Consider the following 24,613-nt stretch of genomic DNA (forward strand, 5'->3'; position numbering starts at 1 on the left):
ACATGATTCACTGTGTGTGGCAGCAGAGCTCCCCATAGTGCATGAGAGCATTGCAGCCTGCCTCAACAGTCGTGTTGTCTTCCTGGTGCAGGCCATCTCTCTTAATCAAATTGGTGACTTCCAAAACTCTGTGCATAACTTCCATTCGGCCAGAGGAACCAACTTTATTGACCATGTCAGCTGGCTGTTGAAGATGACATTAATGATGGGCCACACAATGGACCACACTGCTCTCAAGTGGCTCAATTTTTTTTTTTTTTACTAAATTGGACCTCTGTGTTGAAAAAATGTTTGTCTGACAAATCACAGGCTGACCCTTGAAGTGGCTGCTGTGTTATCTCTGTACCTCAGAGGTCTTAGCCAAAGTCAACAAAGTAGCTTAAGAGTGAAGATAGTGACTCAAGGGAAGAACTTTACCTTAAGCATGAGTGTTTTTCACACTGAAGCAGAAAGTGGTGGTTTGAGAAGATGTAAACTCACCTGGCCATATGCATTCTTCAGCCTTTCAGACACTTGTACTTCCCAAAGGGAAAGTAAAGAACATTAATGGTATGTTCTGAAAATATCCACAAAGCAAATTCTGCCCCTGTGGACTTTCCCAAAAGGGAATGCTCTCTGCTAGGAAGAGGCTGGACTCTCAGGGATTTTTAACAGGGATTTTATGTTTTGGGATCTTTGCCTGAAAGAGGGCTGCCTGAGAAATGGCTACTCAATTTGTTGTGTAAGGCCCTTCACCATGGTCCAAAAAAAAGAAACTGAAGATATTAGGCTTGTTTGTCATTAAGTTATTCACAGTCTCTCTATAAGTGGTCAAGGATATGAACATCACACTCATATGTCCAATACATGCACAAACACAGTAACATACCTGGGCAAACAAAACACAGGACTAAATGACCTAGCAGATAGTAGAGTAAGCTGATCTGGTTTAAATTTACCTTTATAAGGAGATATACAACTGCTCTTAGCCACATTCTAGAATTCTTTGCAACTGAAATGTGTTGAGAATATTTATACATGTGCTTAACTTAGATATTTGTGTTGTTTTACTCAGACTTTATGCTTGAACACATTGCTGGATGCAAGCCAGGGCACAAGGCCCCTACTGAGGATCAAGCTTAGTCTAGTCATCATTCTCTTTTTTTACTCATTCCAATCAGTCATGAAACAGATACTTCCATAATCCTCACCAAGCACCTGAGTTAGTCTCACTGCATTTTGCAGGTAGCCTTGCCTGTCTAAGTTCTTTCTTTGTTTTTCTTGAAAAAATTTTGTAGCTAAAGGAAAACAGAAACAGACCTTTTCATATATGAAAAATCAAAACAAAAATTTAGTGCTGAAACTCAGGGAAAATGGAAAATTCCTTCATAGTTATAGACTTTAAGGAACAGGACCATGATTGGAGACTTGATTTTCAGCTTTCCTTTTCCTTTCAATAGTCTTAAAAGATCTCTTTTGTTGGAATAGTTATTTCAAGCATGATTCCTATTAAGCAGAATTTTGGTGTCCCTTTTGTTCTGTTTGGTTGCTGCCGTTGATGTTGTGCATCATTGATGTGTGAATTCAGTTTTGTTTATAAATATTCCAGGAAGTAACTCAAAATGCTCATTGGAAATAAAAATTTGCACTTTCAACTATTCAATAATAATTTAGTACTTTTTATTTTTAATGTCAGTTCAAAGAAAAAATATGAAAATTGAAGCAAAGCAATACTGCTTTTTAAAAATATTTCACTTCAGATGGATCATTCTGATGTTTTCCAAAACAGTAATAATTTCTCTTTTGCAGGACTTAAATTTTTGTCTTATCTATCTTTTTCTTACAGAAGATAGACACGTTTAGGATGACAAGGAATTCTACAATATTAGAAACTCTTCGTGAAAGGGAAATTCTGAAAATGGACTTTCTTTAAAAATCTTCTAGCAGGTCAGAACTAGAGCAGGAGAATCACTGTCTGTAGTAACTGGTGCCGATACAATCTGGCTTTCTAGTGACCAGTGCAGGAATTTTTTCTGCATAGGACTGATACATGAAATTCTTGACATATGTGAAAACTGGAGCACTGGAATGTACCCTGTCACCAGATCTCTTTGGCAGCAGCACCATGCAGTTAGGAGAAACATACATCCCCTCTGCCAGATGCACCTGGAGGGGACCCCTGCCCTGGCTAAGGCAGGCGAGGCCAGCCAACTTTACCAGCCCAGATACCACTTGGAATTTTAAACAGAAATTGCTCTGCAGGCAGGAGGATGTGGAGATAGCTGCCATGAAAGGCTTTCAGCTCTGCTCCATGGACTCATCTTTAAGACTTCTGTTGAAATAAATCACTTGGAGTTGTAGCTGCATGTGCTTGAAATATGGGTGTGCATCAGTAAGGTAATGACAGCCACTACAAGTCGCTGCAAATTTTCCAAAACTGTTTTCCCAAACCAGATGTATTTGGTCTCCATCACTGTTGTTTCTCTTTCTCCCATGTCTCCCATTTCTGCTGCTGGGATAAGGGTGCAGTCACGGAGGGTGTTGGGCTGCCTGGCTGCCTTCTCCTCATGCTTTTGAAGGCAGTAGCAAACCTGGCTGGTGCGCTGGGACCTTTAGCCAGTCGAAAACTTTTTCCTGCTATAGTGCAATGTCACCAAAGGTCATTGCTTCCTCATTGCTAACATTGGACAAGAGAAGTCTAAACTGAGCTTGGGAAAGCTGGAAATGCCATGCAAAATCCTGACACCAGGAGAGGGCTGTGCTTGTATCCCCATCTTTCAGCAGAGGTCAATATTTGCTGTGGTAAAGGCAGCTTCTGCTCTGTAACCAGCACTTGCTGCCTCAAACCAGAGCTGAAGAAACATCATCTGAGCCAGCACAGCCCTTATTTCTTTCATATCCCCCTTGTCAACAGTTTGAAAATGAGATAGCTAATTTTGTGCCTGACAAGAAAGGACGGATCATTTTCTCAGATGCTGCTATCAGCAGAGTCAGTGCTGGTACACTCTCCGAGGGAGTCCCCAAACTACAGGTTACTGGCAGGCAGACAAACGCTCGCTGACAGCCATTTGTGACCAGCTATGAAACACCATCTGCTCTAGTTGGAGGGAAGGAACATATCCAGCAAGTGATACCACTGTGAGAAATGATTTTGTGTGTTGACACACAGCAGTCTTTAGATAGCCCCAAAGAATAAGCCTACTTTGTTTTTCCAGATTTGTGTATGGGGGAAAGAAGCATTTTCTCTTTTTGGGGGTCCATGGGTGAGACTTCCTGGATCTATTTGTATTGTAGCCAGAAAAAGAATGGGTTTGACATATCTGTATTAACAGGTGTACTAAATACAACCGTGAACTGAGCCAAATGAATCTTTAGCAATGTTGTGTTGGGGGGTGAAGCACTATCTGACAGCTAATACACCCACTGGAGTGTGAATCTGCCATCGACTTGCTTGGGACATCGGGCAAGCCTCATCCCTTCTTTTAGGAATTGGCTCTCAGCTTTGAGAAACAGCAATTACATTTTTCTTCAAGTTATTGTTGGAGAGCTAAGTAGTGTTTGTTCAGCCCTTTGAAATCCCTGGAGAAAGGAGATAAATAAATTTTATTAAACTTCAGAGACTGTTGTCGGATTCAGAGGCTGTTAAGTGGACAAACACAAAGGCTTTACCTTCAGGATGTGGGGGAAAGAACAAAGCACAACAAAACAAGACATTTTCAGAGTTGTAAAGACATTCTTGAAAGATTAATATAATTTAAGTGGCTCAAGTGCAAAAGAAGTACCCACGTGTCCAAAACACTGTCGAAAAGTGAAAGACTTCCCTTAATAACCAACTCAGGCAGCAGATCCCAAAAGTGTCAGGAGAAGGGATGTTCAGCTCCTTCACAGGGGGAAGGAATCTTACTTGCACATTAACATAAATAAGGCATGCAGCCAAAGGCATATGCCAACTCTTCCCTCTATGGTCAGAGAACAAGGCTTTCATTTTTAAGAGTCTTAATAGTCCTATGTCTCATGATTAAATAATGAGAACTGACATCCAAAGTATCTGAAGTTCAGCTGATCTTGCATTATCCTTCTAGGCCCTGGCAGACTATAAAACAAAACATTTTCAAGCAAAATATGCAGATGCAAAAATAAGTAAAAGATACATCTTAAAACTGCAGTTCAGTCTTAAAGCAGATGAATATCAAATTATTATGGCAGATTATCACCTTAGTTTTTTTGAATTCTGGTAAAATTTTTAAAGACTGGTACACATCTAGATGCCTTTGTATTTTCATATGTGGTTTTGCATGTATATATACACACATAGATACACCTATATGTTTCACACCACTTCTTTCTGATCTGGCCTGTGCTTCTGTGAAATTGCAATGATAGTGATGTTTATCACCAGAGGCTTGCAAGGGTTAAATGATGTTTTACTGTAGAAATTCTATGTATTGTATATATATGTATGTATGTATATTTGTATATGTATCACATAAAATCAGCTATGGGAGGGCTTGTTCCAGACCCTGTGGAAGCTGGAAATGTGCAGCTTGTGTGGTGTCACCCAAACAGAAGCAGAAGGGTTTGGACTTCCCTCTGGCTGGGGACTGGACCCAGAGGTGGCCTGTGGAAGCCCAAATCCTGCAGGTCCCCATGGCAGATAGGAACAGGGACCAGAAGGGAGGCTGTAGCAGGGGCAGTGAAGGGGAGGCAAACTCACCTCCAGGGTCCAGCAGACAAGGAGGTGGGAGCACGGTCAGCCAGCTACAGGGGACAGAGGGAGAAAGTGGGATAGACAGGGGCTTTCAGGAAACCTTATTTATGATTTAAATGTGCTGTCACTTGTGCCCGTGCAATATGAAAACCAAATCTAAACATTTGTCTGTAGAATCAGGTGATGACTGGCCCTCTACTGTCTCAAGGGGGGCAGGAAAATGGTCCATGCACCTGCCACCTAATTCAGTTTAAAACCTGACACATTTACCAAGAGTGGGCTGGCATAATGAACTTCATTCATGCTGTCAGTGGAGTCAATAACTTATCCCCAACTGCTTTTGTCTCCCTGGCGGCAGTGCCTCTGATCGGGCTGAGGTACTTATTCAAGTAAAATTTATTTTCAATTGCAGGCCATAATACTACTGGCACAAGCCTTGCTTTGACAGAAGCTTTTGCTCAAGGCTAAACTATTGTTAAAGTTTGTGCCCATTGTCCGGGGTCTTTGATCTGTCAAAGCTGCTTAACAAGCTGGTTAAAAACTGTTTCAGATAACAGGTGTGTCCTTTGAGGACGCAGGGCCATTTTTCAACTTCTTTAAAAGACTAGTCCAGTAGTTGACTGAAATTTACATGCTGGTTGGTGGTGATGTATGTAAAGCACTTTTAAAGCAAGAAATTCAGTGTAGGGGTTTATTTCCCTGAACTTCCTTGTGGTTTGTTGTTGGTTTTGTTTTGTGGTTTAGGGTTTTGGGGTTTTTTTCTGAGGAAGCAAAAAGATTTACAAGGTGTTTCTCTGTAGCCTTGGAAGTATTTAGTAGAAAAAATTACTGAGGTGCTAAATCTACCTGTGGCACTGTAATGGCACCCAATCAGAGTAAAGCAGTGTTTGAAGCAGCAAGCACCAGTGAACACAGCTAGGAGAACACTTATGATGGAGAGGAGCAAAAGTGGGGTCACATGGAGCAGGCTTTGCTCAGGAGGGACACACAGTTCCCCTCCAAGCCAAAGCCTGCTTCTGTGCAACTGTGCTGCTCCAGCCCATCCCTGCCCCTCAGCTGGCTCCTGGATCTGCTAGTAATTCTGAGAGCTTGTAGCATGGTTAGCATCTACAGGATCTGCTCTTGCTGCTTAGAAAGCCCAATTTCTGGGAGAAGATCCCCATCGTATCTTGGGTCCCCACTGTATCAGCCAGGCCATTCATGCATGGCCAATGGCCTGAAAAAAATTTCCTTTGAATGGTCCATATGTCAGCTATGTTCTTTAGGACATGCAAAAAATGGTTCCTCCCATTCACATATGTTTTAAAACACTACTGACGTCCTGAGGGATTTAACCAGTTTTAACCCAACCTAGTTGGTTTTGGTTTTCATGAAAAAAAATTATCAACAAAAGACAAGTATGTCCATAGTAATTCTGAAATGCACGGAACTGGCCTAAACGTTTAGGGAAAAGAGGAATGGGGAAACTCACTGTTTGTGCAACGTGTGTGTTAGGGAGGGTGTGGAAGAAAGGAAGAATAAGCATCTTCAGGGGTGGTTTTCCTCGCATATTTGGATAAATACCACCTAATTGTGGAACTGCTGCTACCAGGATTTTGGCCTAGACCAAGAATTTCTGTGCTTTTCCAAGTTCCAGTTGAGCACATAACCTGAGCAACCAATCAGTCATGACTTCCAAACCTGTGTGTGTCTGCAAAGCCCTGTCAGAGGCCAAAGAGTGAATTGATGTCAGCACTGCAAATAGAAGTGTCTTGTACACCCCCATCCTGCTGACTGCAGGCTGCTGCACAGCTGCCCCAACTTCTCCACCGATGTACAGAGGGTTCAGACCCCTGGGAGACTCACTTGCAGCTCTGGCCAGGCTTTGGTTGTACAGTAGATCGAGCATCTCTCTATAGGCAGTCACTGTGGTCCCTAAAGCTGCTGGGCTGCAGGGTCTCCAGAGGAGGGAGCTGAGCTGAGGAGGGGCAAACAGCATCCTCGTGGGAAGTTCCGCAGCTGGGGATGGGGAGATCATGAATAAAGCACGGTGTTTAGGAAACACCTGCAGGGAATGAGCAGCTTCAGCCAGCGAGTGCCAGGTCATCTTCAGAAAAAAAATAGCTGAAAGCTTCCCCCATACAGCAGGAAAGCTCTGAAACTTATTCTCCTCCTTCCCCTGAGCTGCCCCCAGCAGCTCCCCTTGCGGAGAAGCTTGCATGCCTTGAGAGATAAGCACAACAAACTGAAATAACTTTGCTTTAAAAGTGAGTCTGCTTCCTAGGCCTGTTTTTCTCAAACAATCCCATCTGTACCAAAAATCTGTTGTCAGCTTGTTAGTTCAAGGAAGCTGATGGATAAAACAAGCACTTTGTCAAATGTAGTAGTTTTGTGAACATCCCTAAACTGAATCAAGAATGAGAGTGAAAAAGCAAAGCTTTTCAAACACCACTCAGCTATGCTCACCATTAGGATCATCACAACTGTTCAAAGATTACTTTGGCAGGTGTCTGTGCCATCGATTGGCTTCAGAGATATGTTTAGAGCAATTCATTTTCGGCATTCAAATGCAGCCAGAAAGATGTGAGATCGAGGACAAATTCCTGTTGCAAGGCTGCCACTTGGCTACTCTAGGCAAAGCTGTCCATGAAACATCAGTTGCCACATCAGCTACAACATGTTCTCAACACCCAGTGACCAAGTCTGTGTCTATGGGCAGGTTAAAGATCTCAGTGAGATAAAGACCTCTTATTGACTGGACACATTAAGGGAGGTTTTCACTTTCTCCATAATCTAGATTAAAGCACCTGCTTCTCTGTGGAAAGGAATGTGGAGAAATCTACTAGTTTCACTTCTTCTCTGCATTTTTCTGATGTGAATTCTTAAATGTGGTTGGTTTTAAAAGCTGATTTTCCCTTACCCACGGTGTATTCAAAGCCGTGTTGAAGCACAGAATAAGGCCCCACTGTGATCTCTCCAGTGAGAGGAGTATCACAGTTGTGAACAAGGGGAATTGAATAATAACAAACACTTGTGGGGAAAATGTGAAAATTACATGTAAGGTAGCCCAAGGACTCCAAACTACTTTAACATTACAGCCCTGTTAATTATTACTATATGATTGTGACTTGCAAAGTAAAATTAGAAAATGCTCTGAAGTGGCGCCTGTCCAGTGAGACCACCAGACTATTACAGGAGGGTATCTGTAGCTATTATTTGTCACTAGCTGTTATTTATACTGCACATGATTCAACAGATGGTCAGGCAGATGCAATGGCAAGGTGAGACAGCCACAGCAGTGAGGGCTGGAATAGAAGAAGCTGCAGCTGGAGGACGAGGGCTGCCCATGGAGAGAGATGGATGGAGCTGGTGGTCGGGTGAGGAGATGAGCAGGAGACGTTCAAGCGACTGAACTTGACAGTGTCAAAGAAAGGGTCACCTGCTGACTGTGGGGCCCTGCAAGATGTGGGACATGCTGGGGTCTTCATGGGGACAGGCCAGGTAAAGGAGCCTGTCCCAACATGACCAAGAGGGAAGGAACTGAAATGCTGATACTACATTACAAGAGAACTGACCTTCTGCTGCATTGCTAGGAACAGAGTTAACCTCAGACATCTCAGGTAAAATCCACATGGGGAGAATTGAACAAGCAATCAGTGCTGATCTGATTCAGGGTACTTAGTTAGTGCTGGCTTTGGCAGTAGGCAGGATTTGGAGCAAAAAACTTGGACACAAAGATATTGTAAAAAAGTGCTGTGACTCAAAAGCGTGGATGGAGTGCTGCCAAACTGATGAAATGCATCAGATGGAAGAAAAAAAACCACTGTAACATTTTAGCAAAGACAATATAAAAGAGAAAAGTGAAGTTTTCTCTTTGGATTATAGCTTTACATTGATAAATTGAAATATGCTGAAACAAGTGAAGGATGGGGCACTAAGTGCAGCTTGTCTATTCTCAGCAGGTGGAACGAAGAGGAGACTAGTCCCAGGGGAAAGCCCTAAGCTTCACATTTAGCCTGTGTTTGGAACCACTTCTCCCATGAGGTATATGATCCCTACATAGCAGAAGGCAAAAGCCCTATGCTTTCCCCAGCTGCTTAAAATTTGGGAGTGGATTCATTTTTCTCGGTGGAGATTTGATGATAGGTGAGGAAGGATTGTCTCTGGACATATGAAGAATTCTGATATTGAGGGTTATTTTATGTCTATATGTCATATTTATGAACTAAAAAAGTGGCTGGGAAATGTGCGCCTGCACTGCCATGGGCATCTTTTGCCCCATGTTGATGTAAAACCCAGAAGGGAAGAAGGATTTCTTGCATATGGCACAAAAGTAGAAATAGACATTTTTTACAGTTTCACAGTTCAATAAATCAATCATGCACAACTGGGAAAAGCTAAGCAGAGACAGCCAAAAGGTAATGGAAACAAATCAAATATTGGGGACCTTGATCAGTTAATAATTCTGATAAATATCTCACTTCACAAAGAAAATGTATTCTCCTGGTAATGGGGAGAGAAAGACAGAGAGAAAGAGATGAGAACAAGGGCAAAAGCTTGCTGTAAGGGGAAAAGACTCTGAGACTACATCTATACAAAATATGGCCGTGACCATTACCTAGCTCTGAAGCCAACTGGCACAGACTGGCGTGTGTCCACATTATTAAATTCTTGCTTTCCAGGCAGTGTGGCTGAACACAAATTGCCTGCTGGGATTGGCCTTTGGCCTATGCTATCCCCAAACCATGCCTGGGAAATGTTCAGGAGAGTGCTAGCTGCCTGGAGCCAAAACGTGCCAGGAACTGTTGTAACAATTTGACTCTATAAATAATTGAGCTACAGTGCCTGAGAACATTATGTAGCACTGGTTAATTTACTAAGAGAGATGCAGTCCATGATTCTAGCTTGGAATGGAAGTCTTGTTCATCATATAGAACCCTGAGACATGGGAAACCCTAGAGCACCCAGCAGACACAAGAGAGTGCTGATGTGAGAGAGACAGGCATCCACAGCTGCACTTAAGTCAAAAAGGAAAAAGCTCGTATCCTGGCACAAGTAATGGAAGACATAAAGTAGTGGGGATGTACATCTACACCTCTGGGAAGGGAAAATGGACCATACTGGAGCATCTAGGGGGAAAAAAAACCCATGGAAAGGAATATCCTGAAGCTTTGGAAGGACTGTGCTCAAGTGCTTTTGCAGAGCATACCTCATCCTGCTTCAAAACTGAGCACAAGTAAACCTCCCAAAGATACTCAGTGAAAAAAAAAGATGGGTACATGTACTGCTTACAGGTATGGTCTCAAGGCCACAAGGAGCAGGTGGCCCAGAAGGCTGGGAGGGGCTGGAGCATGCTCAGGAAGCACTCTCCAAAACACATGGAGCCCATTGGACCTGATGGTGCCTGAAGGCTGGCTGGGCTACAGGCACCTCAGGAGACCATGGTCACCGCAGGCATTTAGAGAAACACACTGAGGCAGCACATGCCAGGCTCATAGGAAGTCTGCAGACCAGTCGTGCAGAGCAGCAGGGACTCAGCTAGAACCATCCACAGGCACTGAATGGCTGCCCCACATTAACCACTCTCTGACATTCCCTGAGTCTATGTGCAAAGACAGCATGGATGTGTTGGGACTTCAGTGACAGAGGTCTGGAAACCACTGCATCCACCTCCTATGGAAATAAAGCCTTCAGGCCCTTCCAGTTTAAGTCTTCTACCAATTTATGAGACTCAGAAGTGTTCAGACGCTGGTAATAAGCTGGGCCCTTGCATGGAAAACTAGAGCATGTGCAAGGCTTCCATGGTTTCTAGCCTTGGCAGGTCTGTGTGTGATATATTTGTAGCCCACTGTAAGTATTAGCACTTACATGGAGTGGTGTCCAAATTCAATTCTCATTGTGCTCAAGAAAACCATCATCCCACCCATGATCACCACAGTTGTGACTTATTTCTGTCACTGTCACTTACAGGAGAAAAGCCGAGTGCTGAAGCTGGGAATAGAAGCTCTCCCGGTAAATGTTTCAAGATGCCTTTTTCCTAGTGCCTGAAAATTCACTTGCTGTGTGAAAATTCCCTTGCTGTGCAACTCCTTCAGGTCAAAAGTCAGATTTTGCAAAAATAAGTTTTTATTAGTTGTGAAACATTTCTCTGCTTTTAAAAAAATACAAATGACATCTCATTTTTCAGAGAGTCACCTAAAAATTTACAGCTGAAACACAGCAAAGTAGTATCCAATGCATGATAGTCAGAGCCACTAGATAGAAAACAATTAAAATAAAAGTGAAATATATATATATAAAAAAGGAAAAAACCACACACACACACACAAAAAGAAAGCCCACAAGAAGTATGTATGCGGAAACGTAATTTACTATTGTCGAAGACAGAATCCATTTTTTATAACTCAAATATCAACTTCCTTTCATGAATAATTTGTAAAATATTTGCTCTGGTGGTGTGACTGGCACGTGACTAAGGTGTGTCATGTGCATCCCTGACATGGGACAGGGTTTTCTGGAGGTGATAAATGCATTCAGAGACCACAGTTCCTTTCCTCCCATGTTTTGTGGGGACTCTGCTATCTCTGTCTTAAAAATTGACTCTTACCTGCTTTTATTAGCTTACAAGGCATCAGGACCAGGCCCTCTCTAAATCTCTTGTTTTTCAAGGGATCCATTTGGTTCTGAGTTTCGAGTCTCCACAAATCATCCTAAACACTAAACTTCTGCATTTCTTGTAGTTCTTCCCTTGCTCATTTGGCAGCCCCTGGTGCTGTTCTGCCAGGCAAATTTCAAGATGTTCATGTCAATAGCTACAACACTTTGAGAAAAAACAAACAAACATAAATATATTGAATTAAAATATAGATCCACAGTTTTTTTACTAAGGCTATACAGAACCCTATCCTGAACCTAGAATAGCTTCAGAGATTTGGGGGGCCCAGGCACAGATTTTTGTCACATAGGTTCAATGGATGATACTAATTTTAAAGGAGTTTTGCCTATCAGCCAAACTTTCTGCAGCTGCACTGTGCTTATGCAGGTGCCTACTTCAATGGAGTATCAAGGGTTTGTTTCCACTACAGAATAGAGAAATGAAGAGCATGAGAAAGAAGATTTGTTGGGGTAGGCAGGCTACAGGCACTTTCATTCACCCTTCTGGTGTCTTCAGTTCAGTGTCTCCATCTCTCAGCAGTTTTTGGATGCTGAGCAGTTGTTGGATAGGAGCACAGATATGGATACAGCTCCATCAAAAACTGTATCAGCTCCCTGATGTGATGTAAGATTGGTAATTCTTTTTTGTTTTATTAATTTGACCCTAAAAGCTTTTATAATTTTAATGAAACTGATTATTTGTAAAAACAGAGAACACAAAATTATCAACAATTAAAGAACTATTAAGTTTCGTTGTTTAAAAAGTGGTTAAGCAACTGGGGCAAGATTCTTCTGTGAATGTCGGGGTGGTTTTGTTTTGTTTTTTTCTCTTTGATTCAAGTGCAGCTTTTTACTCAGAGATTCCAATATACCGATTTTTTTTTTTTTTTACTGTTTTGTTCTTATTCTGTTTCCCTTTTCAAAATACATTAAGATGGAACTTAGGGATGTGGTTTAGTAGTGGATGTGACAGTGTTAGATTTATGATTGGACTCAACGGTCTTCAAGGTCTTTCACAACTTAAATTTTTCTATAATTCTATGATGGTAAGGCTCAATTCAACCACATAAACATAGGTGAAAAAACTCTGCTAACATTTTAGTATTTAGCTTGTACTTAGCTGCTAGTTTCAGAACTTAGCTTCTGTTTCAGACCTGAGTAAGGGTTTGTGTGCCCCCAAAGTGCCTGTTTTCCCCAGCAATATTACTGCATCTAGTAAAGGATTATACTCCCCCTCTCACTCTTGCCCCTTTGTTTTCCCTGGCAGCAGCATGATGATGTCTTGTGACAGCACTTTCCAGTTCAAATCCATGCCTGCCAGCTTCTGCCGGAGGGAAAATGGGGCTTCAAAGAATAGAAAATACAAAATTTAAAAATTTGGATAGGAACAAGTAGGAAAATACAAAAGAAACTTGAAGGGAGGCAGAGCAAGGCACATGCATTTCAAGAGACACACATGTGTAACAAACCCCTTATCAGTTTTGCTTGGAGAGTAGGGCCCCAACCAGGGCAGCTGGGCAGGCAGCCGAGGTCTAGACCTGGGGCAAGGGGTAGCAACCTGTTTTAAAAAATTACTCTTTTATTTTCCCTATTTCTTTTTTATTTTTTCCCTGTGTGACTTCAAAGAAAAACGATTTGCTCGTTTGGTAATAACTGATGGGGACCGTGAATTACTGAGCGAGGCCCCCAGCCTGGTGTTTATCTCCTCGCCAATAAATCTCTAAACTGAAGCAATGAAGCTAAGTACTGCTGCTATTTCTGCATTTTATTTCCATATTAATCAAAACACAAGCCTACCCCCACCTCTTCCCTGGCTGTCTGTAGCTGGAGAAGAGGTGCCCCATGAGGGGATGGTCTGGGTTAGACTTGTCAGGTGGGGGGTCTGGTGGGATGGGAGAGTGGGGGAGAAGAGAAACTCCAAACTTAGAGAGTTGAATACCAGTGCTTGGGGTTTTGGTTTCAAATTTGTGGCAGACTCTTGGAGACAGCGGGGTCCTCCACCATGGGAACTAGGAAGCACTGGGAAGGGAGAGGATGTTGCTTCCCACTGAGACAAGGAGCAGCATCTGCCTTCTCCACAGTACAGCTGTGCCAGGACCCAGCAGTCAGCAAGGGGATGCACAAAGGAAAATGAACAGTGTCTATCTACCTCTGATACATGTATATTTATGTTTATATTTATGTTTATGTTTATATTTATATTGATATTTATATTTATATTTGTGTGTGTACACATACACGTATTTTATATATGTGCACACAGACATGACTCATTTTTGTGGTGGAAACGAAAGGAATTTCCTGAGAGCACCAAGCTCTCCTCATCTTTCCCAGAAGCTGGCTTAGTCAAATTGTGCTGTGCCATAGAAAACCATGCTGTGCCATGCTGTGCCATGTCCCTGCCATCCCCACATCCCAATCAGGAGGCAGGGATGAGCCCAGAGGGTTGATGCTGCCAGGCTCTGCCACCATCAGATCTTTCCTGCTTTCCTATTTCTATCCCTCACCCACCTTCCCCTCCCCTCTTTTTAAAATTTCTGGTCTATTTATTTCTCATGTGTGCTCGTGAAGGGAAACTCTCCCAAAGAAAACCCCACTGTTCCCCCTTCTCTCCCCATGGGCAATTCTCTCCAGAAGTTGTTCCACTGTTGCTTGGTCAGTTGTTTTTGGGAAGGGAAGGGAAGGGAAGGGAAGGGAAGGGAAGGGAAGGGAAGGGAAGGGAAGGGAAGTCACTCTTGCCACACTGGTGCAGGAGCCCAAGGTGAGTGACAAGACAGAGAGACTTGAATTTCTATTTAGACTAAAGTTTTCTCCCTGGCAGAGAGCAGTTGCTCTCCAGGTGCACCTACTCGCCCACAGCATTGCGTCTCCAAGAGGCTCAGTGTTTCCCTACTCATCGAAAAGGAGGAAGAAGGAAATGACATTTCTTTGGATGCTCTTTTCCTTTTCCTCTCTCCACGGGCCCAGATGTAAAACCAGGACGGTGAGTCCCTGGCATTTTACTTGCACCGCCTGGGGTACATTGCTGCTGGAGAGGAGCCAGGGGGACAGAACGTTTGTCACCCCTTTTCTGGTGACTCAAAAGCCTGTCTGGCGTCATGTGGCTGCTCTGTCCCTTTTCTACAGAAAAGCACAAAGCGGCCTGTGCACCATTCCCCCGCCTTTGCTCCACAGCTGGAAAATACCCCGGCACTCCCAGGGAGAGCGGACCAGAGCCCGGAATGACTCTGGGTGGCTGAGTGGGGATCAAATGTTCCCAAAGAGCCCTTTCGCTGAGGCATGGTGCACTCCGTCCCCAGTACCAAAGGGGCCGAGCAACAGAGATGCTTCGGGGCGAGACAGCACTGCCGGGGACGGCGGCGGGTCCGAGTGCCCGACTGCCAGCTCCTGGACGAAGGGGTGACTTCATTCTCCTCTCAGCTGCCATTTACAGCCCAGCCCTGTCGCAGGCTCGGCAAGCTGTTGGCAGCCGCAGATGGGGAGCAGCCCCAGCAGAAGCAGCCCCCCAAGCCGTCCAAGGCGACCCCGCTTGCCCCGCTCCGAGGGGAAGGATGCAGGGCCGGGGAGGATGTGGAGTCGGAGAGAATGAAGGGTGCAGGCCCGGATGGAGCCGCGGCTTTGTGCCCCAGCCGTGTCAGCCCCGCACGGAGGGGTGCTTCGGGCACATCGTGTGGGCTGAGGAAGGGCAGGCAGCCCCGCGTCCTCACCGGCGCTCCGCAGCTCGCTCCCCGTGGCTCTGCCGCTCGTGTTTCCCCCGCTCGTGTTCGCCCTCTGCTCGCTTTCCTTCCGCCAGCAGCGGGGGAGACGGGGAAGTGTGCGTGAGAGTGCTTTGGCTACCGGGGCCGGGCAGGGGCTCCAGCCCAGCCTCCCTCCCTGGGACGGCGGGGCGAGTCCGCGCCCCGCACGGAGCCCGGAGCACAGCTCCGACGGCTCCTGGGGGTCACCCCACCGGCCCCCTCCTCGACGACAGCCCTCAAGGAGCACAGGTTGCACCACATGGTCACCTCCCGGTCTTGCGCCCCCTCCCCGGGCAGTGCCGGACTCTCCGGTGGCGGGACATCCGCCCTGATGCCTGAGGCCGGGGCGGGCGGGGAGCTTGGGCAGAGGCGAAAAAGCTCCTGGAAGGCAGAGGAATCGTGCAGATGAAAACGGAGGGAGGGAGGGAGGGAGGCAGGAAGGCAGGAAGGCAGGAAGGCAGGAAGGCAGGAAGGCAGGAAGGCAGGAAGGAAGGAAGGAAGGAAGGAAGGAAGGAAGGAAGGAAGGAAGGAAGGAAGGAAGGAAGGAAGGAAGGAAGGAAGGAAGGAAACTGCAGCATCTTATGATCAACTTGCTGAATTACTGTAAGGATTTGTAAGGATTTATTTCAGGAAGGGAGTGACTGTTACAAAGTGATTTATTCGTGTTTTCGGGGTAAATGCAAGTTCTTTTAATTTTCAAATATTTGTGTACGTGTGCTGATGTCTTAACGCTGACTTGGGTGCTGCACAGCCCGCTCACCAGCACGGATCACCCACAGGTGCGTTTCCGAAAATTGTTTGGCATCTCGGTTTAAATGCCCCATCCTTCCTTCCTCTGTCAGTACTGAGCTTGCGACTCAAGGGGAGTCGCCTTCTCCCGTTTCTTCAGGTCCCTCCCGGGCATCCCCTTTGGCGCAAGGCAGGGGGCAGGCATTGGCCGGGGGGTGCAGAACCGCGCTCCGGGTGCGGAGCCGCAGGGCGCTGGCAGCCGCCAGCCGCGCTCATCCCCGCGGAGAGCCGCCTCCCTGGGGGGCAAAACTTCCTTTGCCAACTGTCCATCCTACCATTTCCCTCCCGAAAAGGGGACTGAAAGCTGGATCTCAAAAAAACCCGTTGTTGCCCACAAATGCCCCATCGCCCCTCCCCAGCGGTGTCCCCGCGTCCTCCCGCGCCTGGCGCTGCCTGCGGGACTGGCCATGGGCTGGGGAATTCCTGACAGATCCCAGGCAGGGCACACGGAAATGTGCCGACCTCCGCCAGCTGGGCTGGGGAAGTCCAGGCGAAATCCAAAATACGGCGCCTTTTCTCAGCTTCTAGTCCCGGACAAAGGCGAAGCAGGCAGCTTGGAATTAATTTTTTACTTTATTTGGAAATCTCATCCAGAAACACTGGTCAATAATAAATATATCGATAGTTATCAAGAATATATAAAAAATAAAGACATGGTGTTTTCTTTGAGGCTCCAACCGAAAGCAAACAAACAAACGAACGAAATTAATAATAACAACATTATTTCAAGCAAACTCCCAGGAAAATATATCGAAAGGAAATAAACAGCAACGAAGCTTCCGATTTAGTTACATAAATCATCGTTCTGGCAAGAGCTGACTCCGCACGCGAAACTAAACCGCAGAAAAACAAAACAAAACAAAACAAACAAAAAAGAAAAAAAAAGCAAAAAAAAGCAAACACGAATAAACCGAAAGCCAGCAAGAGAAATCAGTACCCCAGCCAGCTGAACCAGCACACTCTACCGAGAGCAGGATATGAGAGATTTGGTAAAACAGATTCGCAGGAGGGTTGTGCTGTGTTTTGCACTATTTTCCTCTTTTTTGTTTGTTTGGAGTTTTTTTCTTTTTTTCTTCATAGACGGAAGAATAAAAAATACCTCAAACTAAACCTTATCACAACCAAATCTGGAAAAACAAAACAAACAAAACAAAAAACCACCAAACCACAAAACCCCCAAACCATAAACCACACTTGAAAACTTCAGTGAATTCCCTCGGAAGTCCCTGTTGCCAAGGGAGCAGCCTGTGGCCAGTCCCCACGGGTGACACCCTGGCCTGGAAAGCATGCATGCACTCTCTGGGCTACCTAGGGCCGCCGCTGCTCTGCCGCAGCCAGGTTTGGAGTGGGAAATTTCGGAGGTGTCGCAGTGCGAAAGGAAAAAAAGAAGGGAAAGGAAGAAAGGAAAGGAAGGGAAAAGGAAAAAGAAAGGAAAAAAGAAGGGAAAAAAGCCCCAAACCGATTTCATCGTCTCTTGGTAGCTGCAAACACTACAATGACAACCATGTCTTTTTTTTTTTTTTTCCTTTTACATACATTTTAAGGAATCATTTACATTTGATTACCATCAGCGGCATTATTATTATTATTATCATTATTATTATTATTATTATCATCATTCTTTTTACAACAGGGACTTTTTTTTCCAGTTTAGTATAAGAAAACATCGCCCGAGGAGCCGGGTAGAACATTACCTTTGCAAGGTCCTTACTACACTAATCCCGTGTTACAGGGGGCTTGGCGGGGCGGGGAGCAGCGGGGGCAGGTCCGTCCGCGGCCCGGGGGGGCACCGGCCGCAGCCCCCTGTCCGTCCGTGGGAGCGCCGGCTCCGGCGCAGCCCCAGCGGCCGGGGGAGCCCCGCCGAGTCACTTCAGGAGGTCCTTGGTCTCCCCCGAGATCCTGGCCATGTTGGAGGCGGTGAGGGCCGAGAGGTGGGGCGGGGGAGGCATCTGGCAGATGGTGCAGGGGCACGGCAAGCCCGCCCAGTGTTGGAAGCCGCTGCCGAGCTGCAGGGCGGGGGGTGTCGAGGGGGTCTTGAGCAGGGAGTGTGGGGGCCGGATGGTGCCGATGGCCGGCAGGGAGGCGGAGAGGGAGGAGGAGGTGTTGGCCGAGGACAAGGCGCTGCCGAGGATGGGGTGCACCTGGTGCACGGTGCCGGCGGCGTGGGGAGGGTGTCCGGCGGAGTGTCCCACCGTGCCGCAGTGAAAGGCCGAGTGGTGCCCCCCGTAGATTTCCCCAACTAGCCTCTTCATTTCCTCCAGGGAGCTGGTGAGCATCAGGATATAGTTTCTGGCTAGCAGGAGGGTGGCGATTTTGGAGAGTTTTCTCACTGAAGGTCCGTGAGCATAGGGCATCACCTCCCGCAGTCCGTCCATGGCGAGGTTGAGGTCGTGCATCCGCTTACGCTCCCGGCCGTTGATCTTCAGCCGCAGCTGCTGCAGGTCCTGCTCCGAAAGCTGCTTCTTGATTTTGTACTTGCTGCCTTCCCCTCCGGCCTTGGAACCGTTCCTGGTGAGGCCTTCCCCGGACATCTTCTGCACCAGATCGTTCTGGGTGGAGGAGACAGAGTTGAGCCGGCTGTCTTGGTGGTGGTGATGGTGGTGGTGGTGGTGGTGGTCTCTCAGGTACATATCATCCATGTCTGGCGAGGAAGCTCTGCTGGAGACAGAGCTGGAGTCAGAATTCATTGTATTCGGGCTTCTGAGCAAGAAACTCTTCCCTGCTCTGGAGGTGGTGGAACAAGGCAACTCTCCTTCAAAAAGCAACAAAAACGAAGCTAAAAAGAAACAAACGGACGGCAGGGTCTGCCAGCGAAGAGCTGGAAATGCTGGAGGAAGAGGAAAAAAGCCCCTCAACCCCCTCTCTCTCCAATGTCTCCTCTCTCTCTCTCTCTCTCTCTTCACCGGGTTACTCAGCGTGTTTACAGGATGGCTAGTTAGTGTATGCTTGGACTAACCTCAGCCTGAAAAAGAGGGGCTTTTATAGAGCTGCAGCAGAGAGCAGAGACAAAAGGAGCCCTCCTATGTATAATGGTCTAGTTAGGATGACGTGCCATTATTCAGGGCGGTGCGCTTTGACTGTCCCATTTAGCAAGGACCCCTATTCATATTCATTGTGGTGCCACCCGGGACACCTCAGCCACGGACCATCAGGAGTCAAGGAGACACAAAACCCTTCTGATTGACACCGCACACTCATCGCTTCGTGTACGCGCCTTCTCCTCCCCCTGCCTCCTCATTTCCAATATAAAACCTCATCCCGTCTACAGTAGGGAGGCAGGGGGCTGCGAGGGGCTGCGGGACTGCTCGGGGCCGGCCACCAAACCCCGGTGGCGGGCGGCAGCGGGCAGAAGCCGCCCGGTAAAGTCCCTCCGCTACGGCGGGAGAGGTTGGGGGACGTCGGTCGCCCCCGTCCTGCAGCATGCCCGGCTCCAGCCGCGGCTCCACGCTTTGTTTGCCTTTCCCTCCCCCTTTCGCTGTCCCCCCCGGCCGGGGCGAGTGGTGCGGCACCGGCTGGCCCTCGCCTGGGCGGGCCGGCCTCAACTGCCTCGTACCTGGGTAGCCGCTTTGTTTAAATGAGCGATTATGACTCGGGCATCAGCCGCGGGAAGGTGCGGGCTGGGAAACCCGCCTCCCCCCGGGCCACTGACTCCCTTTAAATAAACGGGGAAAGCCAGGGTGCGGAGGCAAGCCGGTGTGCTTGGCGGCGGGAGGGATGGATGGTCGGCAGCCCCTGGGGCTCCGCTGGCCTCGGGCTGCAGCGCGGCGGGGCGGCCGGAGCAGCCGTCGGCGGGACCGAGAGGGCCGGGCCGGGTCGGGCCGGACGCAGGGAAGGGAGCCAGCTCGGGGGGCAGCGCTGCAAACGTCCCCAGGCGTTCGCGCCAGTAAGTAGATGGGTCCCGGGCACCGGCCGCAGCCGGCGGTGGCGCGGGGAAGGAAGGAGGGTGCGTGGGGCCGAGCTGGCGGGGCTCGGCCGGGCAAAGCGGGCGGGGCGCCTGGGGCGGGTGTCACCACCACAGCCCTCGGCCGAGCCCCGTGTCTGCCTCTGCCCCGGATGCGGACTGAGCCGTCGTGGACGCCTGCGGGGTCTGCCGGGTTGGGGAGGTGAGAATCCCTCTGCAGGGACGGCGGCGGGAGCAGCCTTCGTGTCCGGGGAAGGGCGTGTGGTCCTCAGCCCGATCTTCCCAGCCATCGCTGGTGCGTAGGCGATGAGTGTGGGGCTGTCAGACAGGACAGGACAGGACAGGAGCCACCCGCGTCGGACGGGTCCTGGAACTCCCGGAGCCGATCCCTGTGCCTCCCTCTCTCGGAGGAAAGCGAAAGGCTGAGTTTCCACCTTCCAAAAGGTGCTTAGGGCCAGGAAGAAATCTTGGCAGGACCTCGTTCCTCCATAGTGTCCAGGCCCCTAGGAGGGCAAAGAGTCAGAAAAAGAGGGATATTTTCGTCGGACTGAGTTTACCTTTGGTTAATCTGCTGAGCAAAATTAAAACATTCTGACTCTCGCACTGTCAGTAAATCCTGCGGTGAGAAGGAAAAGAAAAAAGAAAGAAAAAAAGAGAGCAAGAAAGAAAGAAAGGAAGAAAAGAAAATAAGAAAAGAAAAGAAAAGAAAAGAAAAGAAAAGAAAAGAAAAGAAAAGAAAAGAAAAGAAAAGAATATATAGTTTAGGAGAGTATATCAAAAGTAACTGAACGCGCCCTCGGCTTTATCCCGCTTCCACCGCGAAAGACATAAACACGCCCAGAGTTTTCCTCAGCTGACAGGGTTTGCCGGACATCCAGGCAGGAAACTTGGCCGGGCCGGATTCCTGAGCGCCGTCTGACCCCACAGAGCTGGGAGCAGCCGGTGTCCGCACCCTGCGGAACTGCTCTCCTGATCGCTCCTGGGGGCTGCCCGCTCCTGCCTGAGTCCTTTTCTCCCGTAGAGCTGGGGTGAACAAAAATTGATGCGGTGACGGCGCCAGCGGCAGAAAAGCGCGCAGGTTCGGGGGAAAACCCCGGCCCCGGTTTGGAAGCTGCTCGAGGGGTGACAGCTCTCACCTCACGTCCGCCGCTCCGGAGCAGACGCGCAGCTTCCTTTGGGGAAGTTCAAGTCCGACGGGGACAGAGATGAGGAAGGCAAAAACATGCCATCGGGGGAAGCAACAGGAGGGGTCCTGTCCTCACCTCCGGCAGGGCGAGCTGCTCCGGCAAGCCCCGTTCCCCTCCGGGCTTGGGGTTTCCTCGGGATGGGGCCGGGCGACCATGCCGGACTACGGAGCCGCCTGTGCACCGGGGGCGAGAGGGGCGGGCGCTGGGACGGGAGGGAAAGGTCGGCTTGTCTCTCGAAGTAATATTACTAGCAATTTTCTCTGCCCTTCCCCGGCGATGTCGCTGCTTCCCAGCGCCCCCGGCTCGGCCGTGCCGGTCAGTCCCCCCTGCACTGCCGCAACATCCCCTCACGGGACGGGGCGGCTGGACTCGGCTCCGCTCGGGGTCGCCTTAGGGCAAAGGAAGGATTTGGGAAAGATACAGGAGGTTAAATCCTGAGCACAGGGACCCTCGCCAGAAAAGTCGTTTCGGAAATAAGCAGCCCTTCTCCAGCACGATTGCTGGTCCTAACATTGCCTGGCGCGTCCAGCCTCCCTCGCTAGTTTCCTTTGAAGCTCGGAAGAAAGAAAGAAAAAAAGATGAATAAAGGAAAGAGAGACGGGGAGAGAGATATACAGGGAGGAAAAAAGGGAAAGAGAAAGAAAGAAAGAAAGAAAGAGAGAGAGAGAGAGAGAGAGAAAAAAAAAAGAAAGAAAGAAAGAAAGAAAGAAAGAAAGAAAGAAAGAAAGAAAGAAAGAAAGAAAGAAAGAAAGAAAGAAAGAAAGAAAGAAAGAAAGAAGAAAGAAAAAAAAAAGAGGGAAAGAAAGAAAGAAAAAGAGGGAAAGAAAGAAGGAAAAAAAGAAAGACACAGCAGAACGGTGCTTGGAAATTGTCACTCGTGGGCGCAGCCACGTGGGAGGAAAGCTGCCCGGACACTTTCTTGCTGAGCCGGCGGAGAGCGGTGGGGCTGTGCCGTCCCGTCCCGTCCCGTCCCGTCCCGGCGGCGGGCGGTGGGTGCGCTCGGCGGGCAGGGCTCCGCGCTGCCTCGGGGCGCGCCGGCTGCGCTCGCCACCGTCGCTCGGCACCGGACAAATGCCCGCCATCCTCTAGGCAGGGGCATTCGGGATAGGGCTGCGGAGACTCCCTGGTTCAGTCAACAGCGAAACTGCCCCCGACCGCACAGCAATGAAATCAACCCCCGAGAGTCAGAAAACCAAATGTTTTACTATTCGGGGAGTCGGAGAGGATGAAAAATACGTCTAGGCGGTAGCTACATCGAATTAACGTGCTCTATCCCACTTTTTAATTCCTATTTTCTTAAAAGCAGAGAGATTTGATGAGGAAGGGAAACTTGCTTTTTCTGGAAAGGCAAACTGCTCGGGTAGACTCAGAGTACCAGGTGCGGGAGCGTCCCGTCCCGCACAGCGCCGGCACCGAGCCGGACCGTGGGATACTCAACCCACTTCTTACTCGGCGGCCGCTCACGGGGGGGATTTTGGGTTTAGAAGCTACTCCAGATGGAAATCGTGCATTTTTAACTATTGGATTTTTTGTTAATGGATCCACTTTAAGGCAGTGCCCGATTTTGAATTATCATAGAGTTTGGTATGGAAATTGGATGTACTTTCCTCTTGCACGGTGTCACTATGACAGAATATTAAATCTTGTGATGACAGAATATTAAATCTTGTGCTCCCCTTGACTTTATTGACCTGGCCGGCAACATAGAATCTAATTTGTGATACGAAAATTGTTTACACCAATGTTATGTATTTTTCTTTTGGGTTTATTAGAAGCCTATTTGTTTTTATGGCATATTGCTATTAGTTTTCACTATCTCTGCTTGTTTTTAATTTAATTTGGACATTTGACAGCTGTGCTTTCCATATAAAAGTAAGTTATAACTGTTAGCGCTGTAAGTAGTTGTTGATGCAATTTTAGAAGCCCAGATCACTGCATTACAAGAAAGCCCTCAGCTGGCTCTCTGCGAGAGAAGTGTTCCTATGAAGGGGTTGTGCAGCTCTGCACGGGGTGCTAAAACTGAAATTTGGTTGGTTCTAAATGGTGTGCATTTTATTTTAGAGAGGACAACGAAGATTCCCTAACTGTGTGCTGCTTTTGATCAAGATATACTAATGGATTTAATTTAGATTGATGGTATAATTCAGATTGATAGCATTTTGTCATCTGACACTTTGACATCGCCAAAGCTAATAGGCTGAAAGACTGTTTTAATTCTTGTGTTTATCACGAATTTGCTTTCTGGTAGTGGGGCAATATGAGGGCAATGACTGGAAAGGGAAGAGAAGGCTGTTCTGGCTGCTGTAGTGAAATTTTGCTGACAGATAGCCGCAGAGATAATATTCCTTTGCCTGGATAGAGAAAAATTCTTCTTCATTCATTTAATTTTAAATCTGTTGGCAACAAGGGGTCAGAACAAATTCTCCCCATTCTTCAAGTACGAAACTGGAGCCCTTACTGATATCTTCAAAGTATTCTGCAAAAGACAACAGGATCAGGTCCATACCAGGCACTACTTCTGGAGATAATTTAAACTTAAAGGAAATAACTAACAGACTTTCCAGTGCAGTTAATTAAGAATGATATTTTATTTTCTGTATTTAAATTCTGATTTGCAAAACTTCTGGAAAAAATATGGCACAAAACCTTAATAATAAAATCTAAAAAGTCAAAGACTAATTAATTAGAGATGTGCAAATTGCTAATCCTCTGATATATGGTATTTGCTACCAAAAGTAGGAAATTAGTTTCCATAAATAATAAAAACCACTTAATCAACAGTTTGCATGTAATTCCTTTTTTTTTTTCCTGTAGTGACTGCACCTGAAACCTGCATTTTATACAGAGAAAAGGTTCTAGAAAATTGGTTTGAATGTTTCTACAGTTTTCAGACTGCTGTAGTAATAGCCAACAGTGAAATATTTTGAGGTCTTTGGAATTTCAGAAAAAAAACCACTAAAACAAATCTGTTAGTATCATTGAATATGCATCCACTAAATAGTTTAATTTTAGCTTGTTGGTAAAGTTTACATTACCTCCAAAATACAGGCACAGAGCTGAGACTGTGATACGCATTTCCCATGTGCAGTGCTCAGGCAGCGGTGCACACTTGAGGCATGCTGGATGGGCTAAACCTGACAGTGCTGGCAAAAAAAACTTGCCACATAGTTTGGAATCACATCTGGCTTGTCACAGTGTTAAAGGAGAGTAATGCTGCTCAAAGGCCTGAATTTGTTTTCTCTTTTGCCTTTATGTTCTGGCCCACATTCACACCTAAAATATTAACATTTTCAAATGAGAGAAAAAAAGTTTTATTTTATTTCTGGCCTTCCATATACTTGTAGTTGTTTGCATTCTTGTTACAGTGAACTTTCTCCATCTATTACACTAGATACTGAAACTCACAATGTCTTTTAAGAACCCTTTCCCTTACTGCTTAATTACATAGTTGATTATTACCATGTTAGTCTTTAAGTCACATAGGCTATTTAAATATCTGCTGTAAACAGGGTGGGAGATGGATACAGAGTACAGGAGAGCTCCCCCCAAGCTCCCCCCAAATCCTCTCCATCAAAAACCCCAGATGCACTGCTGTTAAGCAAGCTTCCAAAATATTTACATTTATCTCAGTGTAAAAGCATTTTTGTTCTAAAAAATAAAGATTGAAATGTTTTGCCAT

At 47.0% G+C, this 24,613-nt stretch overlaps 2 protein-coding genes across 2 annotated transcripts in view; one reads left to right on the forward strand and one right to left on the reverse strand.

Annotated features, from left to right (window-relative positions):
- Window positions 1–10,737, forward strand: part of LOC146439660 (uncharacterized) — a 62,234-nt gene extending 51,497 nt beyond the window's left edge. Inside the window, exon 4 of the mRNA XM_085057397.1 lies at window positions 10,637–10,737. Within this exon, the coding sequence (XP_084913523.1) occupies window positions 10,637–10,714 (78 nt within the window). The 3' untranslated portion in view covers window positions 10,715–10,737. The remainder of the gene's footprint in view (window positions 1–10,636) is intronic.
- A 5,663-nt stretch (window positions 10,738–16,400) lies between these two features.
- On the reverse strand, window positions 16,401–20,411 carry OLIG3 (oligodendrocyte transcription factor 3). The gene has a single exon (XM_085055671.1). It carries the CDS (start codon window positions 18,531–18,533, stop codon window positions 17,712–17,714), a length of 822 nt encoding a protein of 273 aa, XP_084911797.1. The 5' UTR covers window positions 18,534–20,411; the 3' UTR covers window positions 16,401–17,711.
- Between the last annotated feature and the right edge of the window lie 4,202 nt (window positions 20,412–24,613).

This window comes from Lichenostomus cassidix, chromosome 3, assembly GCF_008360975.1.
Source record: "Lichenostomus cassidix isolate B80296 chromosome 3, HeHo_3.0, whole genome shotgun sequence".
NCBI lineage: Eukaryota > Metazoa > Chordata > Aves > Passeriformes > Meliphagidae > Lichenostomus > Lichenostomus cassidix.